General features: G+C 39.1%; 2 protein-coding genes across 4 annotated transcripts; one reads left to right on the plus strand and one right to left on the minus strand.

Moving 5' to 3' along the window:
- Positions 1-16: 16 nt before the first annotated feature.
- myl9b (myosin, light chain 9b, regulatory) lies at positions 17-3,011 on the minus strand. Its single transcript, XM_044121661.1, has 3 exons — positions 2,828-3,011; positions 920-1,081; positions 17-807 (listed from the first exon to the last, which is right to left on the minus strand). Exons 1-3 carry the CDS (start codon positions 3,009-3,011, stop codon positions 632-634), a joined length of 522 nt encoding a protein of 173 aa, XP_043977596.1. The 3' UTR covers positions 17-631.
- On the plus strand, positions 2,985-20,882 carry zgc:123305. Of its 3 annotated transcripts, XM_044121659.1 has the most exons (20): positions 2,985-3,063; positions 13,043-13,243; positions 13,317-13,412; positions 13,504-13,745; positions 14,160-14,261; positions 14,343-14,451; positions 14,551-15,259; positions 15,364-15,457; positions 15,750-15,931; positions 16,033-16,126; positions 16,231-16,300; positions 16,495-16,587; positions 16,769-16,818; positions 17,361-17,505; positions 17,601-17,749; positions 18,553-18,639; positions 18,833-18,985; positions 19,170-19,284; positions 19,518-19,621; positions 19,731-20,882. In XM_044121659.1, exons 1-20 carry the CDS (start codon positions 3,010-3,012, stop codon positions 19,879-19,881), a joined length of 3,000 nt encoding a protein of 999 aa, XP_043977594.1. In that variant the 5' UTR covers positions 2,985-3,009; the 3' UTR covers positions 19,882-20,882. The 3 variants fall into 3 exon arrangements, with proteins under 3 accessions (XP_043977594.1, XP_043977592.1, XP_043977593.1); XM_044121657.1 differs by having other exon boundaries at positions 14,343-15,259; XM_044121658.1 differs by lacking the exon at positions 2,985-3,063 and adding an exon at positions 8,896-8,981 and having other exon boundaries at positions 14,343-15,259.
- Positions 20,883-21,376: the final 494 nt, after the last annotated feature.

A 21,376-nucleotide genomic window follows, 5' to 3' on the forward strand; every position in this document is an offset into this window, starting at 1 on the left:
CCACAGACATGGTCCATTTACTGCAGGAGCTGTAGTATATTTTATTAGCCTGAGCAGATTCATGACCGAGTTGCTTCTATTGCAAACACACCTGATCCTTCAACCAATACAACCAGCTGATGAAGCAAAGCATCAGTCTCCACGCTTCAGCCATCCGCTTTGCCAGGAGGCGATTCTCACTGCTTGACTGTCGAAATCAAATGAACAGCTTTTGCAACCCTACAAGAATACAAAGACGACAGAGAAAGGAGCCACGTGGCAGTGCTGAAGCATCTGTGGTAGTTATAAGGCAGGCAGGAAGAGGTAATCATTGCTGTGTACATATAAACACATATAAACAAACAGCAGTGTGCAATGCATTACAAAAATCTGACTAAATTGCCTAGAAATACCAGTCAAAGTGCAGTTACTGTAGTTTGAGCTGCAGGAAGTGTATTGTAGAACAAGATCTGTGGATCCTTAGATTAAATCCTCGATCAACACATTTACCATCAAATGTACAATACAATTTAAGGACGTTTATATAGTGATTCTTATTTTATTTACTTCTAATATACACTGTAAGGGGAGGGATTGGTGAGTATCTCTGGTGCAGCATGTGAGCGGGAGCCAGAAGCAGCCGTTTTCCCCTCTATTCATCGTCCTTGTCCTTTGCGCCGTGTTTGAGGATGCGAGTGAACTCCGCGTAGTTGAAGTTGCCCTTCTTGTCAATAGGTGCCTCACGGAACAGCTCGTCCACCTCTTCATCTGTGAAGCGATCGCCCATGGTGGTCAGCAGCTCTCTCAAGTGGTCCTCGTGGATAAACCCTAATTGAGCAGATGGCATCCACTGAGTAATAAAATACAGCGCTGTACACTGAAAATGGCATCTACGACTCTTCCGTACACGACGTGGGCCTTTGTTTACATGTGGACTCACCAGATCCCTCCTCATCAAAGCAGGCGAAGGCGTTGCGAATGACATCCTCGGGGTCCGTCCCGTTCAGCCGCTCTCCAAACATTGTGAGGAACATGGTGAAGTTAATGGGCCCCGGAGCCTCGTTCATCATTCCCTCAAGGTATTCATCCGACGGGTTCTTACCTGTGAAGCAGTGACGCGGTTAGATTACATTCAATGCTTCCTTAAACTATTCATACCCCGCCTTTTTTTTTACTTTGTATCTTTACCACCATAAATTTGTGTGTATTGGGATTTCATGAAATACCAATGCAAAATTGTAAAATAGAAATCTGAGGCTGCTTTTGTATTGAAAGTCTTTTAATGTTCGTCACTTCCAGCTATGAGACTGAAATCTTTGCCCATTCCGCTTTCCAAAATTGCTCAGATTGAGTCAGACTCAATGGACCTTACCAGAGGGGCCGCTTTTCATTGGCTGATGCTCATTCTACGTGGTCACGTGGGTGGCAGTCTCACAAACACGAGCTTTTCGTTAGCTAAGTACAGCATAATAGCAGTTCTGATACAACTTCTACACCTTGAAGCCTGTCTGCTACACAGTCTAACGTTAGCTAAACAGATCAATATGCAACGTGTACTGTATCTGACACACACTAAAGATTTTATTTTAGCAGAAAAGGCTTTGGACTAAATTGTTACTCGTGTTAGCCACTCTAGCACGAAGTACAGCTGGTCAATCAACCATCGCTGTGTTCAGGGAAGCGCTGATTAATAATCCATAAATAAATATCAAGCCTGGAAACTTGATATCGTAACGGACTGGATGTTATGTTTTTAACGTAATCTTTGCTCGTCTTGCGGGGCGCAGGCGGTTGATACGGTAACAAGTGTGCTTAAACTACAAAGAGAGACAGACTAAAAAGGTACGAATGGTTTTGAGTTGATCACCTGTTCGGGTTATTTTACCTTTGTTTACATTTGCTGTGGCTCATTACAGCCGCTGTAGTTTCTAAACGTTGGACCAATTACCCTGTTTGTGATTATACGTCATTCATAACAAACATCAAAAAGAACAAATAGATTTCATAAAATTTTAACAAACAAATGGCTTCTTTACCGTAACAGAGCTCTTTGGTTCCTCTTATCAGTCTGTAGCTTCTCATATTGAGGTCATCAAACCAAATTTCAGATCTACCATAACTGACCGACTGACACCTGCTGGCCTCAGGTTTGCAACCAGCTTGTGACTGAGAAACCAGTAACCTCCTCCCAGATGATGACATGAACTTGTTATTTCCTCTGTCCATTGTAGTAGCTGATATATTGTGAAAATCAGGTAGAAATGATGCACTAATGGAGTCATGTTTACATAGAAACAATGCGCTACGAGGCTTTGCTTGTGAGACTTGCGGTCACGTGGGTCGGTTGTGGGCGGAGCTTGGTAAGGTCCATGATGAAGCTCCTGCAAAGTTCAGGTGTTTTGGAGCCTGTATGTTTTGGAACATGATGCTGAGAGTTCAGGGGGGCTGAACTGACCTGGCCCGACTGTTGTGCTCCTTATTTTATCATTTATAAAGAATTTTAAAAACCATGCATATGCTTTCATATAATTATGCAGTACGTTTTGTAGGTTGAATTCACAAAATCCAAGTAATTTTGTGGTTGTACTGCTAATAAAGAGCTATTCATACTTTTGCAAAGCAGTGTACAAACGCTTTACATTTGCCTGATACGCAGCAATATTTGATGGGTGAGAAATATTGAGAATAAGGATTCCGACTTAAGTTGAACCCCATAAATGCACCACATCTGTGAAACATTTATTTATTTATTTTTTACTTTATTATGTTTTTCTCCCATTTTGTTTTAGCCACCAAATAGTGATTAAAAAAAAAACTGAATTTTTTTTGTTTTGTTTTTTTTTTTTACCCAAAGAGGCCAGCATGTCATGCAGATCCTCTTTGTCGATGAAACCATCCCTGTTCTGGTCGATCATGTTGAATGCCTCTTTGAACTCCTGGATCTGGGACTGATCAAACATGGCAAAGACATTGGAGGTGGCCCTCTGAGGCCGCTTCTTGGTGGTCTTCCCCTTGGCACGTTTGCTAGACATGGTGACGGCTCGATCTGGACCTGTGCAGAGATATTCATCACATCCGACAAAGGTAGGTTAGACAAAGCTTCGCTAACAAACACAGCTTCATGTGAACGCACAAATTAAGATGGTTTATAGTGAGCATTTAGCCCCAAGAAAGAACCAGGTCTTCCATAGATCTTGTCTGCACTTGCGGGCGAATCTTTTCCAGCTCACTTCCTCTAGAGAGAGAATCACATTCTCGGTGAAATGGCAGGCACTTTGATGGGTGTGAAAATGACATGTCACTGCAGCACACACCTCAGCTAACTGCAGATAGTTCCAGAATTAGACCTGTCACTCATGTTCAGGTCTACAAGGATTTATAGTTCGTTTGTGTGTGCACATGTGTGACCCCCGGGGTAAATGGCTGATAGAGGACTCAGGCGTAGGCTGGTTTGTGATAAGCACAGAAATGATGTAATGCAAGTGTCTTTATTGTCACAAAAAGATTTAAAAAAAAAAATCTTAACCTTAAGATGAACACATTATCTTAAACTCTAAGTAGTCTTTATATAGAATAAACAGAAGCCTGCAAGATTTTTCAGTCTTATTAAAAATATATTATACCTAGAGCTAAATCTGTGGTTTGCAGCATGTCTCTGAGGCCTGATGTCACTCTTCAGCCACTCTACACTCTTCTTCAATTATCAAGATATGCATTTATTGCCGATTAGAAAAGGATTTCACAAGCTTACTGTTTGACTATTATGCAAAAATCCACAGGCATTATTTTACACAAATTAAATAATGCTCAACTTAGCCTATCCCAAAGTGGATACTTGTACTTTTAGTTTTTGTCTTACGCTCATTCAGGCAGAGGGATTACTAATGCATGCTACCAATAATAAATGCAACTCTGGCACATTTAAGTTGCTTTTTTTGTTCATCAAAGTCACTGCCCCCTTTTTAAAATCAAAAATCTGAAGTACCTTTTCTCCTTCATGTCTATTTGTTTTCTTTATTTAGGCACACGAAATGAGTCAACCCATTTAGTTCTGTCCAATGAAACAATCTAAGATGAATTTTAAAGTAGGTTACTGCTGCATGTCTACTTAATGTTTCTATTAAAGGTTGTGTCTGATTGAAGTGTATGGACACATTATGACGACTACCATATAAAGTGAATAATGCTGGTCGTTTTTATTTAAAACCATTACACCTGTTATTTGGAGGTATACATTAAACAAGTGACCATCGTCTCCTCAATTTTGACGTGGTAAAAGTAGAGGCAATGGGCAATGCTAGCGGTTTCAGTGAGTTTGAAAAGAGCCAAATCGTGATGTCTAGACGTCTGAACATCTCAAACCCTGCAGCTCTTTGGGGCTTTCAGGTATACAGTAGTCGAAATTGTCCAAAAGCAAGGAAGGATGGAGATGAATGCTCTCAAAAAGCCATTTCTAAGCCTTTGATGGTTTAATACATTTGAGACCCATTTTCACCACGTCTTTCATCTCCCTGGTCCCTGTGTGTCACAGTGTCTGTATTTAATAGATCAGAGCAAAGCCGAATTACTGTGCAGGTTAGCAAAGACAAAAAATAAAAAAAACAAAGAGCTGCAGGTAAAAGGCATTTACTCTGCCTCTTATCACTCTGGACTGCAGACACATGTTCTACCGTCATTTTTATTTATACAAATTAATGCAACTGTACCTTGTTCATACTTTTATAGCCAATGCAAATGTGGCGTGTCAGCTCAGTTTATGATCTTAATAGACAACTCAGTTGTGATCTGAAGTTTACATGAAGACATTATGGATCTCCATGTTTGCATTTCCTCTATATAGATTAAAAACAAAGTGAGGAGCCTTTACAGTAGGACAGTTCACAAACACGTGCACTATAAAAAAAACTGTTTCACAGTATCGATCTATTATAGTACTAAGATTTATTTTTTGTTTCACACTTATTTGAAGATGCAATGCTCCATTAGAGGTAAATTCAAGAAACAATGGTCACTTTTTTTGGTAATAAACCCAATCTAAAAATTTTGATAAGAATATAACAAGACAATTGGTTCAGCTGACTGGTATCATTATACATGGCATGTTGTGTGCAGCTGAGAGTGACAGAGATGATATATATTATAAATGAAGATGTCAACTTCATAAAAAGTCAAGCATTGCCATAAGACTTATGGATGAGAAGACGTCTATATCCAGGTTAAGTTAATTTAGCAATAGCAGTCTGAGGTAGTTATCATTTGTAAATTGCAGACCTTCAACGTAATTATCAAGGAAATGGCTTAGAAACCATTTTTGATAAGCATACATTTCAAAAGTTTGTTACAATTTTACAAGTGTTTTGTACTTTAATAAGAAATTGTTAATTTCACTTTCACATAATTTCACAAACCAGATGACTTAAGGAAAGAAACAGTGAATGTACTTGTTAGTTGTGATTCAACCACTAAGTCTAGCACAGGTATAAAACTGCACTCGAGACTGGGAATTTTTGGAACTGGATTAACTATTTAATATCATATTTTGGTTAATGAATTACAAATATCATCTCTGGTTGTCTTGTCTGTTTGAATAAGTCAACTTGAGTAAAATAACTAGTTCAAGTCTACTCATGTTGATTAAAGTTTACCAAAATAAAACATAAGCAGATTTCTTCATCAGTTTTACAGATTACTCTACCCACAGGGGTCTCAAACTCCAGTCCTCGAGGGCCGCAGTTCTGCAACTTTTAGATGTGCCTCTGCTGCACCACCTGAATAGAATAATTAAGGCTCTGGAGAACTAATTTACACAAGGTGGAGGTAATTAAGCCATTTCATTCCAGTGTTTTGTACCTGTGGCACATCTAAAAACTGCAGGACTGTGGCCCTCGAGGACTGGAGTTTGAGACCCCTGCGAGTCTTCACTGATTTTACCTGCCACTTGGCTGCACTACTCCCTGTGTGTCCCAGCTAACTAAAACAAACACCAAAGGTGTGCACTTTTGGCTGCTGGCACTTCCATTACTCACAGGAAGCTGCAAACAAAACTACCGTGAAGAGGCAATATTACATTTCAGGAAGCAAGGAGTTCCTCTGTTCATTTAGCCCTACGCTTTTCCCGTCATTCTTTTTGGAAGACGCACAACACCCTGGCACAAATACAAGTACATCAGGCATAACAGTCTTTATTTCGAGGTCCTAGCCTATACCATTCCTTTGGGTGATGTTACCTAGCTAAAGACTAGAAGTACATGATGTAGAAAGATAGCTTTATTTTAATTGCATAAAAATACAGCAAACCTATTTTGGAAGGACTGAATTAAAAAAACATAATAAGTAGGTTTGGATTCAAGACTTTAAGGCCTGTAGCTCAAATCATAAATTTTAGACATTTTAAGCCTGATACACAATAGAAATGGTCAAGTTTTCAGTGCATGAACGTTACCTTCAAAGAGTCAACATGAATAACAATTAATATTAAAATGAGCAATGAAATGTGGCAAGAACAACAAAAAATAACCACGGCTTGATTTGTACTGACAGAAATGTTTGTTCTCTGTCCATCGCCAATTTCTTTCATCCTTTTATTCGGAGTGGGCCAAGACAAAGCTCCCCTGTCCTCAGGACAGGATAGGAACAATCGCTGTCTCACTCCATCTCACCAATTCTGAGACATGAAGGTCAGCCGGTGCGAAAACTCAAAGACCAACGGTCACACATACCAAGAACAAACAGAGTACAGTCCAACAAGAGACGGCATCTCAGGTGAATGTTAGAAATTGGTCATCTGCATTTAGAAGTTCCTTTGTGGTGGAAATGCATATAACCATACAAGCTCACAGTTCAACTGGCACATGATGGACACCCCATTAGTCTCCTTTCACTGAAGGAAATCTCCACAAATATTCACTTCGGAAGATCAGTGTAACTATTCTCTCCTCAGCTCCGACTCCTGAGATCTTACCTCACCAAACCACCTAAAATAAAGCAAAGAGATCCTTGACGCTCTTAAAGAGTTACATCCAGCTTTCATTCTCACCTTGGCTTCAAGCCGAAAATGAAGAGAGTCTTTTCAACTCCTTTTGTACGGATCCGTCACCGCAGAGGGAAAGCAAGCAAGCGGTCCTGCTAAAAAGTTTGCTCAAACAATCAAACTCCCCGTGGTTAAGTCCCGCCTCCTTTTCCTGCTCAGACCAATGGAAATAGCAGTGTGTCCCGTAGGGAGACGTCCAGGGCCCAGACCATTTGTCCATACAAGGCAAAGGAATGCAAAAGTTACAGGCTCGCTGCTGCCGCGGTCGTTCTTCGGGATGTTTGGCGAAAAGGCAAAGATGAAATGACAGGAACCACGATAAGGCTGCCTTATTTAGAGAAAGGAGTCTAAACATTCGGAGGCAGGGGATGGTGGAAATATATTAAGGGAGAGAAAGAGGGAGGAGTGAGGAAATGCAGACTGAGTCTCTGTTGGAACAATAGTGCCCTTAAATAGGCAGTGAGGCTGCGCAACTCAGGGGCCAGAATTTAAAATGAACACCTGAAATGATGCTATCAAGGACAATTTCTATTTTCACTTCCAGGAATTCTCTCCTAATAAAACTATGAAATTTTCTTCGCAAGACTAATAATGTATCCGATTTAATCATATCTAATATAAGTCACTCTGATTCTTTTCAGTTCTTTGCAAAATCTAAGGTATTCCCCTCATTGTTTGAGCAAAATAATTTAAGACTTTAACGCAACTATCTTTCACATGTCTTTAATACATTTTGCACGATTTTTTTAGAAAAATAAAATACAGTTGTCTAAAACATGAACATTTACTTGTATATGACAATGTGACTTAAGTGTGTTACTAATAAGAAATCGTTGTTACCTTTTTAGATCTGTTGTTAACTCAGCAATAATAATAGGTTTTATATTTTAATAGAATATCATCTAAATTACAATATTTGTATCTGGAAATACAGAATTAGACTGCAGTACAATCGACAAAAGGGGGATACGTTCAAGGTCTTCCTGCGTGCTAAAATTATGTTCACCTGTGGTGCAGTGTCGCCATCTACTGGGCTACATTACTCTTCAAATTAAAATTCATTAAACCATGGTATGGTGATCGTATTACACTGAAAAAAATCAATAAAAGATAAAGGACTGCGACAAAAGATTTTACTCTTTTTAGGTGTATTGACCTTTTGATTCCCCCCGTACTTCAATGTTCCAGACGGTCAAACAGATTAATATTAAATAAAAATGACAAGAGGTAATAATTTCACACCCTGGCACTATTTTAAGTAATTGCACCCAAATAGCCTAACTAATAACTGATTGGTGAGAACAATTGCAACAATGGGAATGATCACAATGTTTAAGTTTTCTTTATTTGTCGATTATGACTTTCATTTGGTTCACTGCACCCCAAAGCCTTATAAATGGGCTAGTAATTCTTTCTAGGCTGATATAAACAATTACTTCCTTACACATCTGTTATTGAATATCTTCATATTAGTTGTGGTGTTTAGACTTCTCAGATCTTTTAACTCTCCTATTGTTTGTTAGACAGGTTTTATGATATTTAGTGACATGTAACAAAATAAAATGTGCTTAATCACAGCTAATTCATAATTACGTAATGAGGTAATTCTATTTTCACATCACCTACCTACCTAATTAAAGAGGGTAGGTTGTGATATTGGAATTTGTCTGATGATCTTAGACATTGACTAACAGGCAAAGGCAGATGGAATATTTATGTAAAACAGAAAGATTAAAGAAATGCAAAAAAAAAAAAAAAAAAAAAGATTATTTGTATTTGTCTATTAGGTGAAGAGGGGTCTTGATGTATGTTAGACCTTGTTTCATGTATTGTTTACTACTTACATTTAAAGGCGGAACAGTTTTAACACTCGAGTTTCTGATTGGCTTACTGAAGGAGTTGATTTGAGAACGCGCATGCGCTGTACAGTTGGAAGATGGTCGTTTTGTCAGAGTAAGGAGAAGCCCGAAAGGTGAGTTGTCTTTTCTTTCATCCTTTAACGCCGATAAAAGGTGTTGTATGAAAAGAGTAGCAAATGTAAAACACGTGGAGTGCTACAGTCGAGTGAGCTGTAATACTTTTGCCACTTTGTAAAGTTTTGCTGTTCTCTCTACCGCGTTCTCCCAAGTTTTTCATAAAACTAGTAAATGGAGGTGATTCATCGCTATCGGAATTCTGTTTTTATCGAAGTGAACTGAATGAAGGGTGGGAAAGCGGAGCGCTTCCTTGAAGAGAACGTATTGTTTTTATTTTTCTGTAGGCTTTGAATGAAGTGGAGTTAAGTAGTTAAGTTTCTCAGTGTCTGAGTAAGACATGTAACATAGTCAGGGAAGCTAAGTTTTCTGTTGCATCCTTATCTTAAGGCTCCCACAAACTTCATCGAAAGTCCCTTTCGTTTGACGTTGGGCTTCAGATAAGGGTGACCTGTAAAGTTACCACATGCTTTATCGTCTAATGGGAAAGCGTCTCCGTTTTATTTCATTATTTTTATTTATTTTTTTTAGCTATGATATATTTTTATCTTTTGAAAATTATATTTGTCATTAATTGAAATAGTATTAGTCTCTAAATTAAATTATTGATTAAATTATTTACAATTTGAGCGGATTCACTAAAGTACTTTTGAATTTGAAATGAATCGAATAAGATGGAGTCATTGATTTAATAGATAATAGTTCCTCCTGGGAGGGAGTAGACAAAAAGGAAGTCGGATAATCCAATCAGTGGGAAACTCGAGTTTTTAACTTAAGGATAGTGAGGATAGTAAATCTTAAAACATTAGGCTATTGTGGATATTAGATGTTCATGGTATAATAAGAAAAGAAAAATAATTTTTGTTGTTGTATTACTACCTCTAACATGGCACCCACAATCCTTAAGTCTAAAGTAATAACTAGATTGTAAAGCATCTGACCTTAAGTGCACTAGTTCACAATGAAAATTAAATGAAAGGAAATGTTCATGGTATCTTTTTAGGTGATCGAATATTACAGTTTAATGTGGGAATAAAAGTTTTTGTACATGTTTTTCCAACATTTAGAAATCTTCCCTGATATTTGTTGTTTGCTGTTGGAACCGTGGGCATTTTTTCCTACGTGGCTACTATTAGGCAAAAAATGTAGTAGTAGCTATGGTCATGGATATTTTCACTACAGAAGTTTTATGTCATTAAAACGTTCACACACTCATAGTACCGTCCAACCAGGAATTGGACAGTAAATGCAAATGGGAAACTTGTCGGTGGTAGCGGTTAGCTTGTCTCTGAGGACTCTGAGGACATCCCTGTGGTTTTCTAACATCCACCGATTTGAGGATATTTCCAGGTCTGCACTCTAATTTCAGAAGTCAGTTCAGTAAGTAGCCACCAGTGCTTGTCCTTAGTTCACTTAGTTCACAACTCTTTGTTTAGTTTGTTTAGGGAGTTCTCAAAATATTCACCAATTTGCATTTGTCTGGAGAATTTTGTGTTTAAACTAGAGAGATTAATGCTTTTGAAGGACTCATATTTGAACTGTTTATTGTTATAAATGTTTCTTGGGCAATGCAAAAGGCACCCCAAGCAACATCTGTGTTGCTTTTGCCTTGCTTTTGGGAGAACTTTTTTTTTTCCTGAAAATTGTCACAAAATCTGTGTTGTTTTAATGCTCCATAATGTATTGCATCCTGCAATAATACCCAAAAATGTTGACACTTTATGTTGAAACAATGACTGTCTTATTCTAATTGACAGTGATGGTGTTTTTGTTGTTGTTTTGTTTTGTTTTGATTGGACAAACCTTTGAAAACCTTGCATCATTTTCCTTTCAGTTTATTGTTATGCTGTAATTTATGTTGGACTGTTACATAAAATCCCAGAGAAATAGAATGAAGATTTTTGGTTGTAATTTGACTAAAATTGATGTAAAATAGTGATTGATAGCTGTAGCTTCACAATACAGTATCCAGCTCTTTTCCTCTGAGAAGTGAATAAAAAACCCAAGCAAAGAGCCTTCCGGAAAATCTCCGGCAGAATCACACAAAAGCAATATTGGATTCATAACTGTGACTGTTTCCTCTCTTCATGCTGCAGGGGGGTTTCTTTTATTGTTTTCACAGTACACTACAGGCGACCTGGTTATAACAATCAACTATCACTTTAAGTAATTTCTGATGAGTGAGGTGGTGTACTGAACATGTAGTTGTGTTCCTATTGCACAGCCACGTGATCGGCCAGAGTTGCGGTTGTGTGCGCGACCTCATCTCCTCATCTGCTGTTCTTTTCCTCAGAGGCCTACCTTTCCGTTGAAGTCTCTAGGCAGGTTGGGCAGAGATATCCATCCTAATGTGAAACCCTTTCTGTGAGACAGCATATCTGCTGGAGAGTCCCCCTGGTCTTTGACAGCCCAGAGAGCTGTGGTTGCGACCAGAATGTGTGTGGTCTACGTGTGAGCGTGTTTGAAAAGCTCATCAGAGGCTTTCAGAAACTGCTGGTCTAGCTGTCATGGGAGGCGACTGTGAGTATGCGCGTGTATGTGTGTGTGTGTGTGTGTGTGTGCGTGTGTGGGCGTGTGTGTGTGTGTGCTATGTGAGATAGAGGAAGCATCAGAGTGTGTGTATGAATATACTAGGACTCTCTCATAGATCACGGTATATATGTATTTTTACCACAGAACAGACACGAGTAGAGCGTTGTCGTCTCTTATGACCCAGTTTAGCTCAGCTCTGCAGACTTTTAGAACTTCGTCTTTAAGTTGTCCGACCTACTGATATGTAGGCCGATATTCACAGAGACACGCTCATCAGCTTTGCGAGGCAGTGGAGCAGAATGAGGAAAAAGGTTCTGAGGATCCTCAGATGAACATGGTGGCAAAAGTTCCTGAGACAGTTTGTGAGTTCATAAAGTGGGGGGAAAGCTGATGGCGGAGAGGCGGTCAGGGCAATCTGGCTGGATTGGGAGGGAACATCTGCATCCTTCTCTCTGGGTAAGACTTAGACTCAGGATCTGCTCCAGATTAGTGGAAATAATCTCTGATCTCAAGATTTTTGTAAGTACTGTTTCAGTTACTACAGATGTCTCTTTAAAGCCTACAAGAAGTAAAAACAGTGACTTTAAGACAGGGTTGCTTTATTTTAAAAAGCATAGGAGATCATTATGCTGATTAGTATTTTGTATTAGCTATTAGCTTGTCAAGAATTACTAAATCAATAATCTTCATGTGTAGATCCTTATTTTAACTGTGTGATTTCCAAAAGGGTGCTAGGATTTTTCATTAGAGAGTGGTTGGATCAATAAACCAACTTTCCTCCACTCAGCGGTTACTTTTCATGATCGAGAGTTTAGATACCCCCCTGAAATTAATGCATTTAGGAAACCTAACTTTATGCTTGGTTTTAAATAGCTTGAAAGCTAAATTGAAACTCTAGCAATGGACTGTCACTTGAAAGTGGACTGTCCACCTTCAAGGTGAGCTTGAAAGTGGTCAAAAGTCAAGTTCTGCTTTGTCTTTTTGAAGCTCGTAACAGTTGGATTCGTTTGGCTTGTTTGGTGAGAAAAGCCAATGTAATGACTATTATTTTTGAATTTCACCAACATGTTTTCACATCTTTAAAACTGACCCATGTGTTTGTGTACACTAGAACCCTTTTACATAGTCAAGTTGATGGACCAAGAAAATTACGTCAGCAGATTCTGTTGTCTTGCAAAGACAAACAATGGCATCTTTTCACAAGATCGCATCTTAACTCGTGTTTGTTGACCTTCAGACCACTAATCATAGTCAAAGACCTGATGCAAAGGTCAACAAGGGTTTACATAAAACAATAGAAAAACCAGCTTGCAGGACATTGTGCTGTTTTGAATGAACTCTGCAGGTTGGAACTTTCTTGCTGGTATTTTTTTTTTCTACTTGTGTGATTAAGCAAACAGAAACACAGCTAACCAGGTACAAACTGCAGCAAAGAGCAAAGCGAAAACAGTTTCTTGCTTTGTCATTGCGTTCGCTCTGCCTAAAAGCTCTCGCTTCTAGTTTTTCTTCTATCTTTTTTTTTTTGTAGTCACAAACCATGAACATTGTGGGCCAGCTAGCAGAGACCGTGTTTGTCACAGTGAAGGAGCTGTACCGCGGCCTGAATCCGGCCACCCTGACCGGAGGGATCGATGTCATCGTGGTGCGGCAGCCCGATGGGTCTTACCAAAGTTCGCCGTTTCACATCCGCTTCGGGAAGCTCGGCGTGTTGCGCTCCAAAGAGAAAATTGTGAGTAGATTTTTTTATACCTTATTCTAAATATTCTGTCATCTCCCGTTGAACCGTATGTTGTAATTTTTAGGTCGACATCGAGGTAAACGGAGAGTCTGTCGACCTACATATGAAGCTTGGAGATAATGGCGAGGCTTTCTTTGTGGCGGAAGAAGAAAACATGGAGGTAAGCTGAACGACGTCAGAGACTGCTTTAGCTAAATCACACTTTCATGATGTCAAATAAAGTTGTTTTCTTTTTTTCTACTTCGTGTTAGGTCCCAGCCTTTTTGTGCACCTCCCCAATTCCTCTGGAGGTCCCTGAGGAGACGGATGTGATCGCAGAGGGGCCCGGAGCCCGCAAGAAGAAGTGGCGGCGGAGGCACGTGCATTACGACAATCAGCAGAGGGACGAAGCCAACTCCTCGTCAGAAGAACGAAACAAAGAGGAGGAGGAGAGCATGAAAGACTCTGACGCTGCTCAGTGGGAGAGTCCGTCATCTAAACCACTGCTGACCAGGTCAGACAGTGAAACGTGTAGATGTTGTTGAATTGGACTGAGTGAAACTCTTCACAGTGCTACTCAAATTAGTGCTACATTATTTTAAATAAATAAAGTAATCAAATTTAAGTTGGAAAAACATTTAATTTATTGTAGAGACAAAACATAAGAAGGGGCTTGCCTTAAAAGACAAGAAGCTTTCTTTGGACAACCTTGCTCAAACAGCTCATTAAGAAGTTTTGAATAATTCTTTATTTAATGGTGGAAAGTTGTGACCATGAGTTTTTTACCTTATTGTAGCAGTGCTACACCTGATGTTTCAGTAAGTTGTTGAGTTCAGTGTATGGGAACCAGCATTTAACATTGACTTTAATCCCAGATTGAGGTGAACTAAGTTGTTAAATCTTTAACGTTTTTCATTTTACGTGTTAGTAAATCAGTGTACTACTCACTGTCTGAGGAGCCAAGTGAGGAACTGGGGGCCACACTGAACAGAGACACTCTTCCACGTTCAGACGAAGAGCTCTCAGAGAAGTGAGAAAAGCTTTTAATGTTCCGTTAAACAAACATTCTTGTTCGTTCATCAGTTTTGAGAATCTCCTTTGTGTTTTCCAGTGTTTTCTTGAGTCGGCCGGATTCTCCTAAAATCGACTCTGAGGTTCTGGATGAAGCCCAGGATTTGTCTGAGCCCCAAATGCAGTGGAACTGGGGAGGATTTCCCACGGTGAGACACACCAACACAGACAGAACTGCGCATTTACGCCATACCTGTGCTGCTGTTGGAGTTCAACCTGCTGACATGCGGTTGTCCTGTTTTTCGCAGCCCTGTGACCCAGAGAATACACCAGGAGAGCTGAAGGCCAGATCTCACTTCTTCCCCATTGCGAGACAGGATTCCTTTGACCTTGGCTACGAGGTCACATCTTCCGTGATCAGCTGCGTGAAACCACAGGCGAACGCGAGCTCAATTTGTTTAGACGGCAGCTCTCAGGAAACCAGCTCTTTATCTACAAAGAAGAACTTTCACGACACACTTTCCTGCCACAGCGACCATTTCATGTCATGTGTTTCTTCCGTTGAAGTAGATTCTGAATGTACGGTGGAAGACAAGGAGGAAAAAGACTCGCCTTTAGAGAATATTGACATTTGTTTCAACAAAAGCCAAGAAGACGCTGAAAAAGTTAGTTCTGTAGCTGAAGGAGTTTCTGAAAATGAAACTTTGAGCAAAACAGGAGAGCTGACAAAAAAGATGGCAGAATGCACACTCCAAGAATCAAGCCAGGATAGTCAAGGACAAGAAAGTATCTCATCTGAGGAGAGAGTATCCGATTCTACACATTCTGCTCCTGACCGAGGATTAGTGCCCAGCGCTGGAGAAGATGACAATACCACACTCACAGCAACTGATGAATCACCTGAAAGCTCAGCTGCAGCAACTACTGCAGCACAAGCTGCCGACGCAGACACTGGGAATGACATGGAGAAATCCTCCGAAGCATCCTCCAAACTGGAACAACAGGACGAGAAAAAAAGTGAAGCATTCGAGCGATTAAGTTAATTCTTTAGGTCAAAGTCATAGGCCTGTTTATGCATGAGGTGGATTTGTTCCTGACGGTGCTGTGTGACTGTGTCGTAGGTAAACAGAATCACCATGGAGGCTCTTCGGATATTTACCTGGATGACCTGACCACTCTGGACCCAGAGGTGGCGGAGGTTTATTTCCCCAAAATGTAAGATGTTTTCTCACACGCAAGACACATTTTGTCAAGCTCCAGATAATTTAGGCAAAAAGAAATCTCTTTTGGCAAAAAGTAACTTATTTCAGACCTTTATTGGAAATTTGTATGCAATAAAGACAATAAAGCTATGAGAAGATATGTTTCTAATTTGCCATTAGCTGTATGTAAAGGTTATTTCAACTCATCAGTGTTAGAACTATGTAACAAGCCAGTAATTCTGATACAGTAACTTACAATAATAGCAAATGCTGAACCTAAATTACTCACTGTTGCCTGACCACAGGGAGGCAGAGGGAGCGTTAACTCAGTATGCTGAACAGGGCTCAGATAGCCAATCGCCTCAGTCAGTGGACATTGGAGCAGTGGACAGTGGAACAGAGTATCTGTCTGATTCTACATCGTACGTCATGGACGTCAGTATGTCCCTCTGTGGGAAAGTAGGAGACACCAGCCAGATTACCAAAGGTAGGAGTGAGTGATCCAGTGTCAGGCTGTCGGCTCTGCTCATACAGTGGAGAATGACTCTACTTTATTTTTTTGTATGTTTGTTTTTCATTTTGCTTCAGAAAAGTTCACAGAGCATCTTGTGACATATCAGGATTTTATCAAGAACCCAGGAATCATTGAGGATCCAAGTCTAGTCATCTGCATAAATTCTAAGTGAGTGAAAAAAATAACTATACGGTTTTTAAAAGTTGATCAGTTTCCAGGTGAAAGTCCTTTATTTCCGTTGTTGCTTATCAGCTCTTTTACACTTTTTGCAGCTATTACAACTGGGGAGTGGCTGCTCCAATGATCCTGTCCATGACAGCATTCCAAAAAAACCTACCAACGGTATTTTATTTTTTGAAACCTGACCACTAACGTCTTAAAAATGTATTATGAATTCAAACATTAAATACACCTTTGTTGTGCTTTTTAATTTTAAGCGAAGTTATAGAATATCTTACAATTTTATAAAGACCCGCGCAATAAAAATGGCGGCAGAAAGAAAGAATAATTTTCTTTCTATGTGTTTCATACATAAGAGTACAGTAGAGCAGCTGGTGAAGGACAGGATGTCCAAAAAGCCTGGTCGCTGGTGGTTCTCATGGAGACGCAAAGAAATGGACAACAACAAGGTAGTTGCTCAGGTCGTCATTTATATATATGCTTGCGTGATGGATAATGGGAAGAAATTCATATAACAGCCTGCACTGATTACACACAGTTAATTGTGAAAAGCTGTGTCCTTCCTAGTTGGAGTATATTTTTCATATAAGACATAATGTTGATGAATGCTCATTTCTCTTTTCTCTTCAGCAAAAACAATTAAAGGGGGAGCAACTGGCAAGTTTTTCCTCCCCAGTCCTGTAAGTGCCCTCATTACCAAGTGATTAAATAATCCTTCTCCAGGAAACCTTGCGTCCCGTGTTCCAGCTGGTGATGCTCTAGGTAGTCCTGCTGTTGCACATCTGTTTCACTACCGCATGACGTTGGTAGCGGTGGGAAACCCTAACGAGAATTCCTTGCATATTTATGTTAATCTTTACTGGCTGCTTTAGTTGTTCACACACCCAAAAATCTTCAGTGTCGTGGGGACGCCGTCTAATTTCACCCTCATCTCTTTAACCTTTTCACTTTTTCACATTACTATGTATTTTATTTAGATTTTATCTGAAAAGGAAAATTTAATAGTAGGATATTTTTGCAACCAAGTTATACACATAATGACAAGTACGTGAAGATTGTGTTTGAATAAAATGGTGGAAATGTTAAATGTGTTTGAATTTCAAGGCACTGTACAGTTGCAAATGTTACTGTAAGTTGTTGCTGTGAAAAAGACGTTTTCATCTCTGCGTGTTTTCAGAGGCGGATGAACACAAACTGTGACTTTCCTTTGTTGTTTTCTCAGACTGGAAAACACTGAAACTGATGAAGCTGTAGGGCTTGGACTAAAAGCTGACAATGCTTTCAGTCTTTCTCCCGATTCTATGTCCATACGTCAGTCCTTCAGCCACATGTACCGCAAATCACTACGTCTCACTTCCAAGGAGATAGTAGGACAACCTGACTCTTTGCCTGAAAACATCAAACATATTTAAATAAGATCTTTCTGTGGTACGATGTGATTCTCTCTGCTCTTCTCTGCCAGGAGAGTCTAAAACTGCGTGACGGAGCCAATAAAGTGGTATTCAGTGTTACTACACAATATCAGGGCACCTGTCGCTGTGAAGCTGCTATCTACCTGTGGAACTGGAACGATCGGGTCATCATATCAGACATTGATGGAACAATCACCAAGTAGGCCAAGTTAAACACGGTTTCTTGCTATAAACCTCGTCAATATTGCTGTGTGTTTTTATTCTATAGAAAGATAGGTTTCCCTAGGTAAGCATCACTGATTCTATAACAAATGAAATGTGACCTCCAGACAAGCCAGGCTACCAAAGATTTATTTGAACATATTGTAAAAATTCTCTAGCATCAATGTCAATTATCTGAGATGCCGTTTATACTGCAGAAATGCTTTCCTGAGCCAAAAATGACAAGCGCTTCTTAAATGTCACAATAATAATCCAGTAATATCACTACTAAATCTTACGTGACACTGTGCAGACTCTCTGTCTACATTATTAAAGGATCTCAAACCATACTTAGTGAATGCTTGAAGTGGCTCCCACTGCTGGCAACCTCTCTACTTTTTTGTTATTTTAGTTAATAAATATTTGACCACTGGTGTGGAATTTTCAAATCCAGTCTGTTGATCCTTAAATATGGAAACAAAATGAAATAAGAAGGTAACATCATGACCAAAGTAACAACAACAACAACCCATCTTCACTCAAAAGAACACAGAATCCCACATCCTTAATCCCATTAAACAAACACTAGAACTTTTGTGTCATTTTCATCACATTTTTGCACATGCATCTTGCATTTTTACATCTACTGACATAAGTATTGATATTAACCTCAAATATGAATGAAAATCTCATTTGGAATTTGCGACCTTATCGTAATCCTTGTCTGTTTAGTTCTTTTTTTTTTTTTATGACAAAAAGTTTTTCTCTTCTGTTATAAGCTCCACTCTCTGTCTCTTCTAGGTCTGATGCTCTTGGTCATATCCTACCTCAGTTTGGAAAGGACTGGACACACAAGGGGATTGCCAAACTTTATCACAAGATACACAAGTATGTGAAATGCTGTTCCTTTGTAGCTGACACATGAGCACATCAATGGAACTCAGCCTGCGGGATTGTCTTGACTTTTTGTTGTGCGTCCTGCTATACGAACAATTGAAAATACATGATACATTGTGTATTTTTGATCAAATGTAATAATTAGTTTTGTGATTCGCAGTTTTGGTTGCTCGTTTCTTTGCAGAAATGGATACAAGTTTCTGTACTGTTCAGCGAGGGCTATCGGCATGGCTGCTATTACCAAAGACTACCTACAGTGGGTCAACGACCAAGGCACTGTTCTTCCTAAAGGCCCTGTACTGCTGGCTCCCAGCAGCCTCTTATCAGCACTACACAGGTGACTGTAGCTCAAATCCTCGCAGGATGATCTGTATTCCTATTCAAGAGACCGACTTTATATAGCCAAAGTCATTATTTTCATGTTTTTCAAAACACTTCACCAAATATTGCATATATATTTATTATCTATTTAACTCAAGAAAGTCTTTACAATGAATGACTGTCGACACCAACTCTTGCAGGGAGGTGATTGAGAAGAAGCCAGAGGTTTTTAAGATCGCCTGTCTTAGTGACATCAGGGACTTGTTCGGAGCACACAAACAACCTTTCTACGCGGCTTTCGGCAACAAGACAAATGTAAGCAATACTGAGTACTGACTCCAAGTCTTGCATAATATCCGTACCTCTTAGGACAGCAGGAACTGCGGTCGAGTGGTTTACATTTAATCGTGTTGTTAAACACTTTGTTGCATATTTCGAAAAATGGTTGCAAAAATTAGGTTTACTTGTTAAAACTTCTTTCTGGTAAAGAAATAAGACTAACGTTATGTGAACCTGTGCAATAAAGCTCATCTCTATTGCTTTTGCAGGATGTTTTTGCCTATAAGCAGGTGGGAGTGTCGGAGAGTAAAATATTTACAGTCAACCCAAAAGGAGAGCTTATCCAAGAAATATCTAAAGGCAACAAGTCTTCGTAAGTAAAAACTAAGCAATTAAATGGAAATAATTTTTCGTAACTTGCTGTCATACGTTCATGCAGATTAGTCAGATTTCTGACCTCCTGGTTGTATTTTTTTCTGCAGGTATAACCACCTGATTGGACTGGTTGAGCATTTCTTCCCCGTGGTCTCTGCTGAGACCAATAATGCAGCAATTTTAGTCTGTCCTGAATACAGTAGCTTCTCTTACTGGAAGGAGCCTCTGCCGGAAGTGGACATGAGCACACTGACATAGACCCACTTCCAATATGTGTCTAAGCCCAACATGCATGCAAAATAGATAGAAATTCCCAGATTTTCCCAGGACAACCACCTTTGATAAGAACTTAAAGAAGTAGTTGTTGATTTTTAATACTACACTCAAATAGATCCCAATTGAACTATTTGAGTCAAAGCCACTGAATAATTAAATACTCTTGAGCATTTTTAGTTTTTCAAGGTTTTTTTCCTGTCACTACATGTTTTCATAATTCTAAATTCTATTTAATTGTATTAAAAGTGATACAGAGAAGAGCTTGACTTTAAAAAACACACCACGTAAATTGTAGGAATGACTCAATGATAATTTGCCTTACTTGAACCTAGTGGAGATGTGATCACATAAACCTAGGCGTGCACGTCCATCTGTGCGTGTGTGTGTGTGTGTGAATGAATTCATTGGACTTTATAGCATATGGAGTTTTATAGCTCATTCTACCAAGAAACCAAAAAACCTGCTTATATATGCATGCGAAATTAATCTTAATTATAAGATCTGTTTGATCCCATGGAGTTTATGAGTCAGTTTGTGATTATCGGTTACAGCTTTGAATTTGCACTTTACTGGAGAGAACAAAATACTTTGGACGAAAAGCTATATTTTAAGCTCGTCCAAGACTGAAGGTCATGCACCGTTAGAATTTTATGTCATGCAGAAGGACCAGTCACAATTTTTTCATTGTTTCATACCAAGTTTGTAATGGCATAAAATGTACACTCCACAAACGAGCATCAGATTTAAGACCGACAGTGAGCTGCATTGCAGATGTGGATTTTGGCTGTGATCTCTTAACGGTAATGTCATACATATTTATTATTTTGCGTATTTTATTGTCCAGCTGGTCTAAATTGGGTCATTTTTCTGTAAATCAAATGTACAAAAAGTGCGAAAAACAATCTATGTTGTGCACATTGTAGTTGTGTACTTATGTTTTTAGAGTAAATACATTTTATTTACAATAAAACCGCTTATAAACATGTTTTGTTTTTTTGTTGCTGATCATAATATACAAATGTTTTCAATCAGGACTTTATTTTATTGAAGTGGAGATAGTATTCTTGCTGTACTTGGGGGAGCCCATTACTGAGTGTCCTTGTTTTTTTTTTTTTTCATGTTTTTATAATATTGCAAATACAGTAGTGGTCAAAGGTTTTAAGATGAACAGATGTGTTTTGTTCCAGAAATGTTTCAGCTTTACTGGTGTTAGATCTTTCTATCAACTGTTTCTATGGGACAGAAAAGTTAAAAACAAACCACTTTACCTAGTTTGAATGACTTGTTGGCAAACACATCTGAATACATGCGAAGGGTGAATATGAATGGGATCTGGGTCTTTTTTTAATGAACCTAAATATTTAAAGTTTTGATCCAAAAATAAACCACTTTCATTAGTTTCAAAATCTTGTTCAGAAACACGTCTAAATGTATGCAAAGGATCCATTTGAATAAGATCTGTGAAATTTTAGATATT

The sequence above is a fragment of the Gambusia affinis genome, linkage group LG07 (assembly GCF_019740435.1).
Source record: "Gambusia affinis linkage group LG07, SWU_Gaff_1.0, whole genome shotgun sequence".
Lineage (NCBI taxonomy): Eukaryota > Metazoa > Chordata > Actinopteri > Cyprinodontiformes > Poeciliidae > Gambusia > Gambusia affinis.